The sequence below is a fragment of the Lonchura striata genome, chromosome Z (genome assembly GCF_050655825.1).
Source record: "Lonchura striata isolate lonStrDom1 chromosome Z, ASM5065582v1, whole genome shotgun sequence".
Classification (NCBI taxonomy): Eukaryota; Metazoa; Chordata; class Aves; order Passeriformes; family Estrildidae; genus Lonchura; species Lonchura striata.
In genome coordinates, this window is record NC_140740.1 from 73,419,170 (window position 1) to 73,437,202 (window position 18,033).

An 18,033-nucleotide genomic window follows, 5' to 3' on the forward strand; every position below is an offset into this window, starting at 1 on the left:
CACATGCTGTAGAAAGCCTGTGAAAAAGTAGTTTCTGCTGAGACTGAAATTGTTTTGTAGCAGTATAAGAAATGCAGAACCTGTGTGTCATAAAAGTGTGACCTGCATCACACCCTTTCCATACAGAAATTAAGCTGGCCCTGCCACACTCTTATTCTGTGGAGCAGTGCCATGTGCAGGACCTCATGGTGCTGGCTGAGGCTGATGGAAAGTCATGGAATATGCTGAGCTGGAAGGGACCCATCAGGGTCATTGAAGTCCAACTCGCAGCTGTGAACAGGAAAGTCCCATGAATCACACCATGTGCCTGACAGCATTGTTCAAATGCCTCTTGAAATCTGTCAGGCTGGTGCTATGACCACCTCCCTGGGGAGCCTGTTCCACTGCTCAGCCACCCTCTGTGTGAAAAACCTTTTCTTGATAATAACGCGAACATCCCGTAACTCTGCTGCATACTGTTACCTCACATCCTGTCACTAGTTACCCGAGTGAAAAGATACGGACCTGCTCCTCTTCCCCCTCACGAGGATGTTGAAAACCACAATGAAGTCTCCCCTCAGCCTCCTCGAGGCTGAACCGACCAAGTGACCTCAGCCGGTCTTAATACATCTTCTCATCCAGACCCTTCACCATCCTCGTGGCTCTCCTCTGGACGCTAATAATGTTTTTTTACGCGAGAGAACCCCTCAGGGGGGCTCGAAGGTCGCAACCACAGCCCCCGGAGCGGCGCAGCGCCCCGGGGCGGGGCCGTGGGCGGCCCGCGGCTCCCGGCCCGCCTCCCTGACCCGGCCGGAGGCGGGCCCGGGCTGCCCCGCGGGTGAGCGGGCGGGCTGCGGCAGCTGCCGCGCTATGGGCAGAGCCATGGGGCTGGCTGGGCTGCTCCTGGGGCTCGTCGCGGTCCCTGCCGTGCTGGTGAGCACCAGCCTCCGCCGCGGCGCGCCCCGGGCCGAGGCCGAGCCGGAGCCGTCCGGCTGGGAGCTGGCGGCGGACGCCCTCCCCGAGGACTCGCTGTGGCCGCTGCCGCAGCGGGTCCGCACGTCCCCTCGCCGGCTGCAGCTGGCGCCCAGCCGCTTCCAGCTGGTGCACGGCGCCGGCTCCTCGGCGGGGCCGGGCTGCGGGCTGCTGCAGGACGCCTTCCGCAGGTGAGCGGCGGCGGGCCCGGGGCGCTGCAGCGGCCGCCCGGAGACGGGCGCAGCCGCCTCAGGGCCCCGCCGGCGCCTCTGCTTCCCCGCAGGTACTACGAGTACATGTTCGGGCACTCCCGCTGGCGGGCGTGGGGCCGCGGGCCGCTGGCTGCCCGAGCGGAGCCCGAGCTGCTGCAGCTGCAGGTGGTGATCGAGGCGGGGGACCCCGGCTGTGACGGGCACCCGCGGCTCGCCTCCAGCGAGGCCTGTGAGTACCGCCCGGCCGCCTCCTCCGGGCGCCGCTGCGCGCTCGCTTTCCCATCACGCGCACAAGTCTGCGGGGTGCGCGTGGCTTTCTTAAGGAACTGGGAAGCAAGGGCTCTCGGAGGCCCACGAAAACATTTCACAGCAGTGGCGACCAGGAGATAATTCTTGCTCTGGATACTCTGGGAAATCTCAGCCACAGTGAATCATGAAGCTCGTCATGTGTTGCTTGTGATTTTTGCAGTTCAGCTGTCATACAGATCGCTCACCTGCTACTGTGTTTTCTAGACGATAGCATTAGGAATCGGAGAGACCATAGTGTGCAGTAGCCAGTTACCTTGGTGAGATCTGTGCCTAGTCAGGAGATTATCCCTTTCAGTACAGGGTATTGAGTGAAGGCTGTCACTGCTTACCATTTCCTAAGAAATTACTGCATTTACATTGAAGCTACTTACACTGAGATATGTACATGGTATTTCCTGCTTTTCCAGGAAAACCAGAAAGTGTTGGTTGAACTATAAATCCTGTAGTCCTATAAATCTACTTCCTTTCTGTCTGTAAATACAAGAAAGGATTTTAAAACATGATGTTTATATTGGACTTATTTTTCTATGTGTCTTTAGTTCTGTGCCTAAAGTCCAGAGTGGAGAAATACTCTAAAGTACTAATCACCAGAAAATTTCCTTAACAGAAATAAGATTGAGCAATAATATTGCTTTTCGTCTGGGCAGGCTAACACAAAAATCAACATATTAAGTTATTAAGTTAATCTAGACATGTTTTGAGATAATCTTCTGTTATTTTGTATCTAGGATACAGATCCTTAGGAGAAAGCTCCTTTTAATCTCAAGACATACATCTGCAGCAGGATTAATTCCACTTGACTTGTGACAGAATGTACTGATATTAAATTTACTCAATCCTTTTTGGGGTGTACAGCCAAAGAGTTTGATTTTTATATGCAAGGTTATAATACATTTCAGTGCAAATGAAATACAGCAGCAAAAATGCTAATGTTCTTGACATTGTCAAGTTATAGTTGCCAGTCAGGTTATAGTGCTGCTTTATTATTATTTGAACTTTTGAGCTTGTGTGTGAACTTAAGATTTTAATCAAAGCTGGTTCTTGTCTTATGTCATGGAGTCTGTCAGACCATGTGATTTTTAGGTTGCATTCTTTAGAGCAGGCAGTTTTTTCCTTCTGCATTAAGAAATAAGTTTTCTGTTACAAATAGCATGTTTTCTTCATGTAATAAGTTGTGCATTCCAGGCTTCAGCAAGTTTTAATTTTTCTGCTTTTTAATGGGCTATCTTATTAAGGGCTGTTACTGGTGACCTGCTGGTTTGGGTGGTCTGGCTCATTAATAAAGATAGTATGGACCAGTCAGTGACTATCCTGTGGCAAGAGTATTGGATATGTAATCAAAGTACAGGTTATCTGCCCTCCTGCTTGCTGAGTTCTTAACTGTTTGTGTAAAATATTTCAAGTAGCTTATTATAAAATTTTCAAGGTTCATTTAAAGGGTTCAGAAAAAAAAAAAAACCAAATAAACCTGCTGTTTAAATAAATCCTTGACAATTTATCACATTTTCCCTTCAGTTTACCTGTGGAGATTGCAGTAGTCTTTTAAATTTTCTTTCTTACTCCAAACACCAAACACCCAATATGTGTAATCGGTTCTTAGGTTAACATGAACTCTTGAGGTACTTTCTGCACGTCACTAAATAGCTTTTCTCTGGTAGTTTAGATAAATGTTTGAACTGTGTAAATTGTAGCCAACCATTCTTTCATGCTGACACAGATCACGTAAGTCTTTGTACAGTAATTCAACCTTTTGATTTTCTTCTCTGCTGTTTCAGATGTGCGTTATTGCTTTGATGTTTGAATAATATAAATCTATAACTATAGTATATTTTTATGCATATATATGTATGTGATTTAAAAATACTTAAAATATATTTGTTTCTTCTCTAAAAATTACTGAATCACCTTAAATTCAAAACCAAAATTATTTTAGCTTTTTTTTTCACTAGTACTTTGTACTGTACTCCAGTACTCAACTTAGGGGAGGATTGATACGGATTCCTTCAGGTACCATTCTTCATTTTACTTATTTCATCTTACTGCCTCCATGCTGGTGCTCAGGTCAAGAGCGTGACCTGGCATCCTGTAGGTGCATAAGGAACAGCATCACCATCTGGGCAAGGGAAGGGATTGTCCTGCTCTGCTCTGCACTGGGGTGACCTCACCTTGAGTGCTGGGGGCAGTTCTGGGTGCCACAGTGTGAGTGAGATACAAAACTATTGGAGAGTGTCCGAAGTAGGGCCACGAGGATGGTGAGGGACCTTGAGAGGAATCCTTAGGAGGAGCAGCTGAGGTCACTTACTCTGTTCAGCCCGGAGGAGACTGAGGGGAGCCCTCACTGTGGTCTTCAGCGTCCTCACAAGGGAGGCGAAGGGGCAGGTCCTGATCTCTTCACCCTCATGACCAGTGACAGGACTTGAGGTAACAGCACCAAGCTGAGTCAGGGGAGGTTTAGGTTGGTATGAGGGAAAAGGTTCTTCAGCTAGGCTGTGGCTGGGCACTGGAACAGGTTCCCCAGGGAAGTGATCACAGCAGCAGCCTGACAGAGCTCAAGAGGCATTTGAACAATGCTTTGAGGCACATGGTGTGATTCTTGTGGGTGTCCTGTGCAGGGCCAGAAGTTGGACTTGATGATCCTGATGCATCCCTTCCAACTCAGCATATCTGTGATTCTGTATTTTGATTAGTATTTTTTTTTTTTTTGTAGTAAGACCTTAATAGTAAGCACCTGACCATATTAGATGACAACTTATATCTCTAAAATATATGTAACCATAAACTATATAAAAAGAAGGTAAAAGAAGAAGTAAACTTTTCCTAATCATGAAAAGTTTGGCTTAGCCACCCAACCTTTATCACATATGTCTTAAATGCAAAAAATATAGTGTGTTATGTTTTAAGTCAGTTGGGTTAAACCTTGCTGGCATCTTGGCTCATGTACAATATTTTAGCATTACACTTATGAAGTACCTTACTTTTATCTTCTTTTTGATGAGCTGTTGACTCTGAACAGTAGTTTGCTTTATATAGGAAAACACACATGAAAAATAATTGCATGCTATTACCATTAAAAGCAGGATTGGTTGGAATTTAATACACAAAGGGAGATGGGACACTTGAAGAATCTTTTTAATCTTTTTAGCATTGTCCTTGCAATTCATCCTTTTTTGATGAGTAAGCATTTTTTTCTTTTCTTTAGATCATTTAACTGTAACTGAGCCTGTGGCTATACTAAAAGCTTCTGAGGTATGGGGTGCTTTAAGAGGTAAGCTGATGCTTTTCACATTAATCTATTTGTTTAGGGCTTCATGGCAAGCCAAGAGCAAGCTGATCACTTAGACTTGCCCTCTCTCAATACTTTGTTGGAAGTAAACTTAGGCAAGAAGGATACTCAGATGTGTAGCAGTTAGACCCTTGGTCCAGATGCTCAGCATCTCAGATCCAGTGGCACAATGTGTGTACATGCTTGCTGTGCCTAAAATAAGCCAGTCCAAGCAAAAAGCTTTCTAACCTACAGTGTGAACAGATTATTTTCTGACTGCACCTGTGAAGTGTACGTACTGAACACATCACAAGGAGTAATAATCCTGACATTTCAGTCTGCTGTTCTTTCTGGAATGTTAAGTCTATACAGATTTTTCTGTTTATGCTGAATTAGAAACTTCACCAGTTCCAGAAATTACAGAAATAGATGTACAACAAGACCAGAGATTCCCACCTTACTCTCAGTAGCATTCTTACTATTTGGGGATTAATCTGGTGCAACTGGATGTTAGTACAAGTATCTGTGCATAATAGAGAATTTGAATGGCTCTCTCCAGAATTTTTTAAATGGTGGTGCTTGAGCAATTAAGGGAACTGTGCTAAAGAGAAAGAAATGGAGCTACAAAGCATTCTTTCTAGCTACATGAATGCCTGTAAATAGTTGTGGTGCTGTTTATAACTAAAATTTTAAGGTCAAGCACCAGGGTGTAGTTGAGATCCCTTTCTTGGATATTTTTCCAGGTTTGGAAACCTTCAGCCAGTTGGTTCATGAAGATGACTATGGAAGTGTAAGTATGGCTATTAACTAAATCCACTGTCCTGGTAACTGGGTGTTTTTCTAACAGAGCAGATCTACCAGTTTCATTCAACAATATTTCAGTCTGTTACTTAATTTCCAAGAATCATTTTCTGAAAAAGAAAAAGTATTTCCTGTTTGAAATTATGAATATGAAATGAAAATAAAATTCTAATTTTTAAATTTTGTTCTCATAGTTTCTTGTCAATGAATCTGAAATCAATGACTTCCCAAGATTTGCTCATAGAGGAGTCTTACTAGATACTTCAAGGCATTATTTACCTTTGAAATCTATTCTTACAAACCTGGTAAGTAGGCAGTTTTATATCAATAATAATGAAGTCTTTTTGTTGTGTTTTGGCCCCTGAAGTAGGTAGCAACTGGAGATGGTACAAAAGAGGAACCCATCTCCTCATTAAAAGGACAGAGTGAACATTGCAAAACAAAGGTCTGAACACAGACTGAAGAGGAATCAAGTGGGCGGACACAATGATTATTGAGTCTCTGAAGGGAACTGGTATTTGTGGTACCTCATATTCTCTGTATTTTCTAAACCAACTTATGCATTACTTCTCGGAAGTATGTTTTGAGACATCTGACTGTCATTAAGCAATACAAAGGATACCTTGCAAATTCTAGCTTCAGTGCCAGTGATTTCAGGAGAACACCAGTCTTTTGGAGCAGAATTTGGTAGTCCAGCAGCAGGCTTAGGTAGTCCTTCCTTGGGCTGCTAAGTGCAAACCAGTAATTAAGTATTACAGAGCAAGGGAGAAAATTCAAAATGTTCATGGGAAGCTACTGAATAATAAGCCCAGACTAGCCAATAAAATCAAACAAAATTTCCTCCAAAAAGCTTAAGTAAGCACGTTAAGAATTAATGTGCTCCAGCTGTGGTGGAAAGGTGATGTATTTGGATAAGCTTAGCAGCCAAAGCTGGGGTTTTTACTGTTTTGCACTTCCCAGTTTTGTTGTTTTTTTTTTTTTTTTTGTTGAAGTTCATGTAGTAGGGATTATTTTGTTGGTTGAAGTGGAGGAACAGGCAGTTTCCCATCTTGTCTCTGTCTTGCTTCTCCAAGATGAAATAATACTTGAAAATTCCCCTTCATGTTGCAGAACTTTGAAAAACAGGCATAGGACAGGCAGAAAGAGTGCAGATAAAAACAGTTTTTAATTTCTGAGGTCATCCTTGAACTATGCTCAGAACTTGTCCTTTAGGTATTTACCACTTGATTTCACATTCAAGGTCAATGCCTGTTCAGCAAGTAATGCTTGTGTAGTGTTACATTTGTTACAGAGAGTGCTTCAAAATCTCAAATATTTGTGTCAATATTTTTTGTCTTGTCTGCAAGAGATGTCCAAAGAGACTTGCGCTTCTAACTATGTGTTTCTGTAGCTACTGCTATTTTGGTTTCTTTCCTTAAATTTCATGTCTGTCTCTAATACATTATCAGAGCTGCATTTCATGATGTTTGCTGGTTTAAGAACAAGTATGCTTTTCTTCTTACTTCTGTGCCTGCTTGAATCCAGACTAATAAAGAGCATCAGTAATCTCTTCTCCAGTGTTTGGTGATTAGATACTTAGAGCAGCAGTTCAAGTACATTTCTTGTTTGTGTTCAACTACTGCCATGTATTTCCAGGAAGAGAATTGTTCTTGAGGAAGGAATAGGTGAATTGAATGCAGAAGGATAGTATTGGTTAGAAATACAAGAAAACATGGCAATTACAACTTCTGCCGTGTAATGAAATAGATTAAGTAAGTCTGGGGAATGGACAAGATATAAACCTTCCTTTGTATTTGGTGGGAGTTCCTGAAGAGATTTTATCACCTCTTTAAATGCACCTAGGCAAAAAAATAATGGGAGGAATGGGTGGGGAAAACACTGGTCTTGTGGCAGGGGATTGGGAGCAGCTGTGTTGCAGTCAGTTGTGAATGATGTAAACACTTACTTGGTCTGCTCACAGCACACCTTCTAGTGACTAACAAGCCAGCATAACTCAAGGTGTGTGTGTAACTGTCCAACTGGAGTCAAAATTCTAAAATAAGTGTGTTAACCTTGATCTTGATCATCTTCAAGATGATCTTTCAGAAAAAGGGAAGTACTTACACTGTTATGAATGAAAACATAAAAGAAACACGCTTTCACAGGAAAACGCTTAATTTATTTTGCATGCATTTGAAATTGATTCTGCAGAAGTCACTATTTAGAAGGGATATATTATGTAGTAGGAAACTCTCATGCTGCTCTGTTTTCAAGTTCAGGGTATTTAGTTATAAAAATATAAACTTTTCTGTAAGCTGAAATAGTTGATGGTGCATAGAGAATTACCCACAGAACCATCTACCATGTGTTGGAAGGGACCCAGAAGGATCATCAAGTCCAACTTTTAAATTAATGGTCCATATGAGGGTCAAACCTCTGGCCTCGGTGTTAGTAGCACTGTGCTGTAAGCACCTGAACTAATCTCAGGGTACATGTTCTGAAGTGGAAGAAATTCATAAGTGTTCATAGCAGTTCATACTACACAGGCTAGTAGAATGGGGGTCAAATGAAGAATTTGTTGACAGCAGTGGTGAACATAAATCGCAGAGGGGTGGAGCAGTAGAGGTATGTGCTTCTAGGATTTAGCGAAACAGAGAATGTCTTTTTGGTTTGTTGGTGGAGGGATTGGTGGATTTTGGTTGATTTTTTTGAGTGGTTTGGTTTGCTTGAGGTTCTTTTCTTTATTAGTTGTTGCTGTAGGTGTCTGGGATATGCTGGGACAAGGCCACTTTTTTGCATAGATTTTCTATGAGATTGAAATGTTTAACTAGACTCTGTTGCATTATTTGTTACAGGATGCCATGGCTTTTAATAAGTTCAATGTTCTCCACTGGCATATAGTAGATGATCAGTCCTTCCCTTACCAGAGCATTTATTTCCCTGAATTAAGTGATAAGGTGAGTGGACATCATTGGAGCAGGGTAGATGGGGCAGAATTCTGGCACATATTTCATGAAAATAACATGCAGAGTTAACCAATGCTCAAGTACATCTGCTTTGGCTGATTGTGAAACAGTACGATGAGACCAATAACCAGCAAGTCCATATTTAGGATCCTGCCTGAGTATCTGTGTGGACCATTTTTAAGTCTTCTTTTGTATACTCAGTAAATGACCACCTTTACTTTTTCATGCAAATTTTCTGGATTATCCTCAGTGTTTGCAGGCCTTCGAACACTAATGGTATGCAAATAAGTAGTGAACGCTGCTTGGATTTCTGTTGATGGATTTCTTTAACTGGTTGACTTCTGCCACTCAAGCAAATTTGAGAGAGTTTTCTGCCAGCTTGTAGCACCACTGCAATAGTAATGTTATCCTTACAAAACACACCATCTCTGTAAGAGATCCAAAAGTGCAAGGTTGTTTCCTGAAGCAAATACAGTGTAATGTGTTTATTTCTAGATGCAATAGTAGGCTTTGTTACATTAGTGAGAGCCACAATGAGGTTCTTGCTCAGTCACAGTAAAGTAGGAGCCAAATCAAATGTAGTAAAGAATAGTTAAGTAGACTAAGCCTAAGTACAAGATTTGTGATTCTGTTTTAAAATGCTTGCTAGAATCTGACCCTCATGAAAATTATGTTTGCAGTGCTAGAGCAGATGCTATGAAGAATTTTATAATTCAAAAACTGTAGATGTTGCATAGTGCAGTCAGATTATTTTTTGTGGTAAAAGAAAACTCTACTAGAGTTATGTCATATATCCCACTGACAGCTTGTTGTTTGTCTCAACAAGCTTCTCTTTGAAAGGCTTCTTGTCTACTGTTTCCTTTTTAGAATAACTCAGCTGTGGCAACCATTTTCAGATAAGCAGAAGCTTAAGGTGCTTTTTATCATGAATAGCATCTTTGGCAAGCATCTGTTTCACCAAACTGTAGTAAACTGGGTCATTGTCATATTTGTTGGCTGTATGGGAGTGGAATTACACTCAAATTTAGTGTCACAAAAGAAACACATCCTGATGCTAAATTAGTCACACACAAAACCAAGAGGCAGAGATGCTGGAAGTTCTGACTTGGCAGAATTTTTCCATTAGTCTTGTATGTTATGTAGTGAGTGCACTATGTTTCAGAGCTAATGGGCAAAAATAACTTGCCTCTGTACAGAAGAATTGAAAACCATCTCTTTCAAAATTCTGCAGGAAGAGAAACTAGCTTTTCTGTGTTTTTCGGTAACTGCAAGCTAAGGAAAAAAGAAAGGTTTCCTTAAGGTGATCTGTCTCAGTGTTGCAAGTTTATTGTTTTGGTGGGTTTTTTTCCTCTCCACAAATCAAAAGTTATGTCTGTGCAATTGATAAACCACAGCCAACTTGTAAAACTGGTCTCCAGTCTAAGTTAAAATACTTCTGTCCAGATTTTGTGATCTGCTGTGTGTTGTCTCTAAATGTGAATATTTTACAGGGGGCATACTCCTCTAATCTCATCTACACTCCTACTGATGTCCGTCTGGTGATTGAGTATGCCCGGTTAAGAGGCATCAGAGTTATCCCAGAGTTTGATACGCCAGGACACACGCAGTCTTGGGGAAAAGGTATGCCCAAAGAAGTATTAATTGTTAAGAAATTGTGGTAAGTAGTAGCAAACAAATTAATTTTTTAAGAAGTGACCAATCTTTGTCAGTGCTTTGTAAGGCCCTTGATAAGAGGTAAGGAAGAGGCATTAAGTGATGGAATGACCTTTACAAGTTACAGGAAATAAAATTAATGTTCATTTGACATGTTCTATACTAGATGTGTGTGCAAGGTTACAGATACATTCTGCTTTAGACATCATTCTACCTTGAGCTATGTACTTCACACTGACTTAGGTGTTAAAAACCCAGAGTAATCAGAAGAGAAAAACCTCTGAAGCATACTCATTAGGTTTGGCTTTCTTCTAATTGGCTTCCTTCTGATATTCATTAAAGCTTTTTCTTTTGTTCAAGTAGTTATCCAAATGCTGTTTTCCAGGTATTGTGACATGTTACCTATATTAGTGTGTGTTAAATAGATCTGAAAGTCAGAGTCCTGATTGCCAGTTAGAGGGTTCTTCAACCTTTTACAAGTTGTCTTATTTCATCCTGCCTCTATTTGATTATATTTAAAATAGGTCATGAATACTTTCCTTTTTAACATGGCTAACTGCTTCTTCCTGCTAGCAAAGTTAGCATAGCAACATGAAACTGAGTATCATCTATTAATTGTTTTTATTAGGTCAAAAAGATCTTCTCACTCCTTGTTACAATAGAGGACAGCCAACTGGGTCCTTTGGACCTGTAAATCCTGTTTGGAATACAACTTACAACTTCATGACTAAGTTCTTTAAGGAGATCAGCAGTGTATTTCCAGATGAATTCATTCATTTGGGAGGAGATGAAGTGGACTTCAGTTGTTGGTATGGTGACAATTCAAGGAAGAATAAATACCTAGTGTCTCCTAAACCTGTCCATCTGCATCAATTATGGAACTCAGTTGCATAAGACCGTTTTCACTGCATAACTAAAACTCCACTCTTATCTCTGTAACAATTTACAGGCAGATCATTTGTGATCCTCAAAAACCAAATGCTGTGCAGAATTTTGCTTTGACTTGTACTTTCATAAATATTCAGGTATTCTAAAGGATTTCTTTATAAAAATTACCCTGGCAGGACAGAGGACTAGTATGTTAGAAAAGTACTAGATAAGAAAATTTACATTTAAGTGGTTGTGTTAAAGTAGATGTTTACATTGAGTTCTGCCCATGAGAAAATCTGGTAACAGTAGGAGTTACCAAACATATTCATGTGTGTTTGTATTAGAAGTACAGCATGTATTAATAGTGTTCTTAATTCAGTTGTGGATGTTAAATATTTTCGAGTCTTTCTTCTGGAGAGACTAACTGATAATAAAGGATTTGGAGCATTTTGATGAGTATTCAAATTGATCTAGTTAGTATTTCTACATTCTCTTTAAAGATCAAACACTCAGGACATGATTTATTTTTTATAGAGAAGGAAAACTTCTGGCAAATGCTGTATTGCAGAAATGTTGATTTGCTTTTTGTGGTAGAAATACAAAATTGTTGAGTTCTCAGACTGCTGATAACCTTGGCACAAAGTGGCTGAGATGCTAGGAACCCCAAAGCTCTTAGAAGGCAGAGACATCTTCAGAACAGGGGCTCCATCAAATTTACCAGAGAATTAGGTCTGTTGGCTTTATTTCAAATCAATGAAATCAAATGAGACTCTTTCAAAATATCTAAGTCATGTTAACCTGCTGCTTTTATTCTGCAATGTGTTCCACACTGTGGCATGCTAAGGTATCAGTTAGTGTGGTGTGCATAGGTAGAAATTACTGGGAATTCTGGTTTAAAGCACAACAAAAATAATCTTTTTTAAAACTTGTTTTCTTGTTATTATTTAAGGAAATCTAACCCTGAGGTGAAAGAGTTCATGAAGAAGCAAGGTTTTGGCATTGACTATGCTAAACTGGAATCCTACTATGTTCAGAAGTATGTTGATTTTTTAATTCTTGCTCAGTTTTTCACAGCCATTATTTGAGGGTGGCATTGACATGCAGATACGGAAGCTGACTTAGTAGCTACATTATGTTGAAAAATTGCCACATATTTGGAACTATCTACTTTATTTTAAAATATCAGGTCTGAAGTTAATGGTTTTAAAATGTTGACACAACATGGATATATAAGCTAGTTTTATACATACTGTGAATGTATTGGGTATCTTAAACTAGGGATCTTCAGTAGTGTCAGCACAAGGGTGGGGAGGAAGTTTTTGCAGACATTTCTTTCTCTCCTTAAATAACACGGACTTAGTCACCCTGTGTGAATTGCTGGTTTGTGTTAATGCACGTGCCCATTGTTCTGCATGGTAGAACATGCTCTGCAAGCATGGTTCTGAAACCAGAACAACCTGCTTTTTCTTGGTCCCCTGTGCAGTGGTGGGAAAGGTCTGATATGCCTTGGGGTAGAAAATGTTGCTACTTTGAATGTTTGTACTTATCTCGTTGAAGTTCACAAACTTGATCTTATTTCTAAATTCTAGCATTTTGGAAATTGTTTCTTCCTACAACAAAGGCCAAATGGTCTGGCAAGAAGTGTTTGATCACAAAGCACAAGTAAGATGGGAAAATCAGTAAAGTACTCTTGCATAACACCACAATATTGTGTGAAGCTTCCAGAGCAGACTATTAAGTAGATGTGGCTTTGTCTCTTAAAGAGTTAAAGTCTGCTGACATGAGCAAGTCTCTCCAGCTGTGGGTAATTTCAATCCCTTGAAATTACCATTTGTTGAATATGTAATAGGTGAAACAGGAACACCAGCATTGAAGTGCTTTTTAGAAGTTAGCACTTTCAATAAAAGTTAATATTATAGTTTTAAAACATCAGAGTAAAGGGTGGAGAAGTTTCTATGCAGGTTTTTGTTGGGTTTTTTTTTGTCTCATGTAACTATGTGTCTAGTCTAGTAATACCAAATGCTCAGCATTTAAGAGCTAATCAGATACGTGATGCAATGTAGGAATCCTCTTAAAGCATTAACTGTCCATAGTATAACCTAGGCTTCACTCTTGAGTGTTTAAAACCAGAAAAAAGCTGATCAGCTTTAGACTGGGGTTGGGGGCAAGGATGACAAAAGGTAGTTTCCACGATGTTCCTCTTCAAAACAAAATAGAGAGTTTGGAAATTTATGATATTTTTCCTTGATAACAGCAATTAGGATTGCCATTAGTAGTTTTGGGTTAAGTTGGTTATTTTGTTTATTTTATCTTTTGTCTTTTCCTCTTTAGCTGAAACCAGACACTGTAGTTCAAGTGTGGATGGCAAATAACTACGCTTCTGAACTGAGCAGGGTCACAAGAGCTGGGTTCACTGCTGTCCTGTCAGCACCATGGTACTTAGACTACATTAGTTATGGGCAAGACTGGAAGAAATACTACAGTGTTGAACCACTTAACTTCCCTGGTTTGTTGCCTTTTTTATATGCATGTTCTGTGCATGAAACTCCTTGGTTTATAGTACAGTGTAAATGGAAAGAATAGTGCTGTTTAGAGTGGCCATTCCATCACTGTGATTATAGGAATTATGGTCAGCTAGAACTTCTGAAAAAAAAAGAACTTTGCACTTCTCACAGGGAAAGGTATTACACTTCCTCAAGTATCTGATACTGGTGTTTGCGTAAGATAGAATGCTGGACTAGGTGGGCAGATGCTTTAGGAGTAGAATTGTGCAAAATGGCTGTTCATAGCAGATACTGAATTTATGTTACCAAGCTTCTTGACTGTTAAACTAGTCTAGAAAAAGACATGTTCTCTCCCTGTATCTAAAGCTGATACAAACATCTCATGCTTTTCATTGTGTGCGAGGGAGCTCTGATTCTCAGAGCTCATTAAGGAGAATACCTGACCAAGTAATTTTTCCAAGGAATGTTCTGTATGTGATAGAATGAACAGTTTCCATCAGGTTTTAAATCTCTGAGGAATGTCAAAAAGCTGAGGAATCTCTTCAGAGCATAAAAGGTAAAATCCTTTCTGACAGAGCAGAGAAGTAGCTTCTCTGGGCAAATGGCTTGGTGGTTCTCCCATTCTGTAACAAGGCTACCAAAATGTAAGTTAATGCTCTGGATAGCTCAGGTATTTTATATGAAAATAACTGAACATCACTGCTGTCTAATTGTTGATATATGCCCATCTTCTGGACAGAGAAGAATGCTGATTTTCTGGTTTGAATTCAGGATCTGAAGAACAGAAGAAACTTTTAATAGGTGGAGAAGCTTGCCTGTGGGGGGAATTTGTGGATGCAACTAACCTGACACCAAGATTATGGTATGGATTGCTTTATCATTAGAGTTTAAAAAGACAGCTATAAGAAGCATTAATTAATCCCACAGGACTGTATGCTAGTGCTAACAGTGCTTTGTGAACTTCTTTGAACCTAAGCAGCTATTAAAAGTAATGCTTCTGGGTATTCAAGTATTATACTAGACCTGGTATTAAAAAAAAAGATCCATTCTTGGTTATAGACCAAATATACCTTTACAGGCCTCGAGCAAGTGCTGTTGGGGAAAGACTCTGGAGCAGCAGCAATGTGACCAACTTGCAGGATGCCTACAAAAGGCTAACTAGTCATCGATGCCGCATGCTCCGGTAAGATTTAGTCCTACAATGTATCTTGGTTCTCAAGTTTTATAACCAATGGAATAAAGGTACAGGCATAAACTGCTGACGTGGAGATGAAGGGAAGAGAGCTAGCAGTTTAACCTGACTGTAAATGCAATGCCATTTGGTTTTGTATCCACAGAAGAGGAAGACAGGTACATTAAGACAGGAGCTCTGGACAGTTTTGCAACTAAAATTTTCAGAACTCACTTTTTTCAGTGAAATAACTAGGACTCTTCTGTGTTTCTCTTTCCTGTAAAGGAAAATTGAGCACCATGATTGACTTATTTCAGACAAAAATTATATTAAAGGATATGTGAGAGGAGTACACTAACAGAATGAAGAGCAGACTTCTAAAAGAAAAAGGGTGGTATTATTTATTTATTGTGAATAATAAAGACCTACGGAAGGTAATCAGCTGGAGCTGTTTGCATGAGAGTTGAGCTTGTACAAGCTATTCTTTCAGGTATTTGCCTTACTTTAGGGGCTGAAAGCGGTGAATAAGCATTCCATGACACATTTTAATTCATTTATGTACTGACTTTGTTTACAGTAGTCAGAACACATTCTTCTCCCAGTTCTTTCCTAAAAAGTACCTGGACAAGTTACTGGTTTTTTATTGCTAATGTTGTTTTTGTACATCACAGTTGCAGATAAGAGTGATTTCTAGGTTTTTAAGTCCAAGTTTGACTCCACTTTTGAAGTATACAGTCAGAGAGCTGAATAGTTGAATTGCAGCAATCATGAAACATACCATTTTATTTCTCTGCAGAACTTTATGACAACTCATTGAAAATCTCCACTCTGTGTGGTAGTAGTTCAAGGTAGTTACAAATCATTTACTTAAAAGAAAAGGATACAACAGCAGTTACAGTCAGCACTTGAAACTCAAGCTCTCTGCTCATGTTCATGAAGATGTCTTAGCATAATTATCTGTTGGAACCACAGAATCACAGAATGACTAGGTTGGAAGAGACCTTAAAGATCATCAAGTCCAACCCAGCCCTAACAACTCAACTAAACCATGGCACCAAGAGCCATACCCATTCTTTCCTTAAATACATCCAGGGATAGTGATTCCACCACCTCCCTGGGCAGGCCATTCCAGTACTTTATCATTCTTTCTGTAAAATACTTCTTCCTAATATCCAACCTTTATTTCCATTGACGCAGCTTGAAACTGTGTCCTCAGGCTCTCTCAGTTGTTGCCTAGAGAAAGAGACCAACCCCCACCTGCCTACAGCCACCTTTCAGGGAGTTGTAGAGTGACAAGGTCACCTCTGAGTCTCCTTTTCTCCAGGCTAAACACCCCCAGCTCCCTCAGCCATTCTTCACAGGGTTTGTGTTCCAAGCCCCCCACCAGCCTTGTTGCCCTTCTCTGGATGTGCTTAAGCATTTCAACATCCTTCCCAAACTGAGGGGCCCAGAACTGCTGGACACAGTACTTTAGAGTATATAATATCTGTTTACCTTGCTGTCACTCTTTAATCAAGAATGACTGAAGGACTTGAAAGTTTTGACTTGGCTGGGTTATTTCAAACTGGCTTAAAATAATCATGTTAGCACAACTTGCATATGGCTATTTTCCTATCTCCCTCAGTCATGAGAAAAATAGATATGTTAAGAGAGAGTTGACAAATACATGTTAAAAACAATATTAAAGGGATTTCAAAATGTATGTCATATTACTTAGCAGGTTGGTGCATCTCTTAGTGGGGCTTAGGAGAACACTGCTACAACTGAGCAGTTACGAGTACAATGGCTGTACCACTGTACCAGGATTAGGGTTTTACAGTGAACTAAGCTATGCTGTTCCTGGACCTGGTTGACTTTTAGAAAGTAACTACCTTAATAAAAAGATATGTTGTCCTGAAAATCACTCTTTTTATACAAGTGTTGACACTAGAGAAACCATTCCCTTTCCATTGATGAAAAGCAAATTCCATGGAGCTGCAGTTGTTGTGTTTCCTGTATATGGGACTTCCTCAGAGAGCTGACTTAGTATCAGGCTACTGTAGTCTTAGCTTGTACACAAGGACTATGTTCCTCCTAATGCTTTTATTCATGACGTGTGCACAGACTGTGGCAGTTGTAGGAGGGACTTTTCCAAGAGAACAAAGAGCTCTGACATGCTCTGCAGCTGGTTACCAGGGAGCAAGGGGATTGGGTCGGTAGCATATCGTAACAGCTAGATCCTGGAAGAACAGTAACTCTGCCTATTGACGATTGAGGCCACTGCTCTTGAAAGAGTACTGTGAATGCAGTAGGTACTATGCAGATCCAAACTCAGCTGCTTCTAGGATACAGCAACCCAGATTGCAGAAAAGTGGTGATGAGAGGAAGGAAACAATAAAATGGGCATATATTCCAAAGACCTAGACACCAAGCCTTGTCTTTACTAAGAGTATGTCTTGCTTAGGGTCAGCAGTCATTAAACTGAGCTATTATTAGTTTTTTTTCCACTGCACCACTAAACATTAGTAGCATTAGTAGCTATATCTTAAACATTTGAGAAATAGAATATTGTTTGCAACTATTTTAATTCTGAAACGTGTTTTTTATACTATCTCACTGCACCATCATAACCCACAGAGGTTGGTTTGTTTTTAATGCCACATGAGAACAGAATAATTTATGATAGTGTAAGCTGAAAGAAAGTGACTCCTCCCCCCAAAATAACTGAAATTATGGAATTAGAGCTGCATAGGACGGAAACATTGAGGTTGGGAGAGGGAAGAATGTGTGAATATTAGTTGATTCATATTTGCCTTTCTTAGGACGTTTTTTCAATAAAAGCAATAGATTTTGTAACATCAAAAGAACTAGCCCCTGAATTTAAACCTTTCAACATGTCTGCTAATAGCTTGGTGCCTCTGATTATAACAGAGGTTCAAACCAAAAGTACAATCAAAAGTAGAATAAGGCCCTTTTTCACTCTCTAATAGGCCATACATTGTTTCTTGGGAGTAGTTTTGTTTATATAGTTATTAAAATAGATTGCCAGTATCTCTCTTCCTGCCTACAGAAGCAGCCCATTATTTGATTACAGTCATACCCATTCCGCTTTATTTTAACAGCCGTGGCATAGCGGCCGAACCAGTGTTTGTTGGATACTGCGCCCATGAAGCAAGGGGGCCATAACTGCTGAGAAGATTTCTTGTCAAAGCCTGAAGTGCCTCGGGGATATGAATATGTATGTGTGGTTTCGTATCTGAATCAAGACTTAAAATTTTCACTTTTAAAATAAAATTATTTGACAGCCTTGTTGGAGTAAAAATTATCATTTTCAACCTTTCAAAAGTAGGGACTTTTCACTGTGAAATCATGAAAC

General features: G+C 40.1%; 1 protein-coding gene across 1 annotated transcript; it reads left to right on the top strand.

The window, feature by feature from the left end:
- The first annotated feature begins 797 nt into the window (after window positions 1-797).
- HEXB (hexosaminidase subunit beta) lies at window positions 798-17,964 on the top strand. The gene is made up of 14 exons (XM_021531805.3): window positions 798-1,142; window positions 1,235-1,392; window positions 4,672-4,737; window positions 5,478-5,524; window positions 5,730-5,840; window positions 8,370-8,471; window positions 9,971-10,100; window positions 10,762-10,942; window positions 11,953-12,039; window positions 12,593-12,665; window positions 13,335-13,509; window positions 14,279-14,369; window positions 14,586-14,690; window positions 17,780-17,964. Exons 1-14 carry the CDS (start codon window positions 850-852, stop codon window positions 17,841-17,843), a joined length of 1,683 nt encoding a protein of 560 aa, XP_021387480.2. The 5' UTR covers window positions 798-849; the 3' UTR covers window positions 17,844-17,964.
- Window positions 17,965-18,033: the final 69 nt, after the last annotated feature.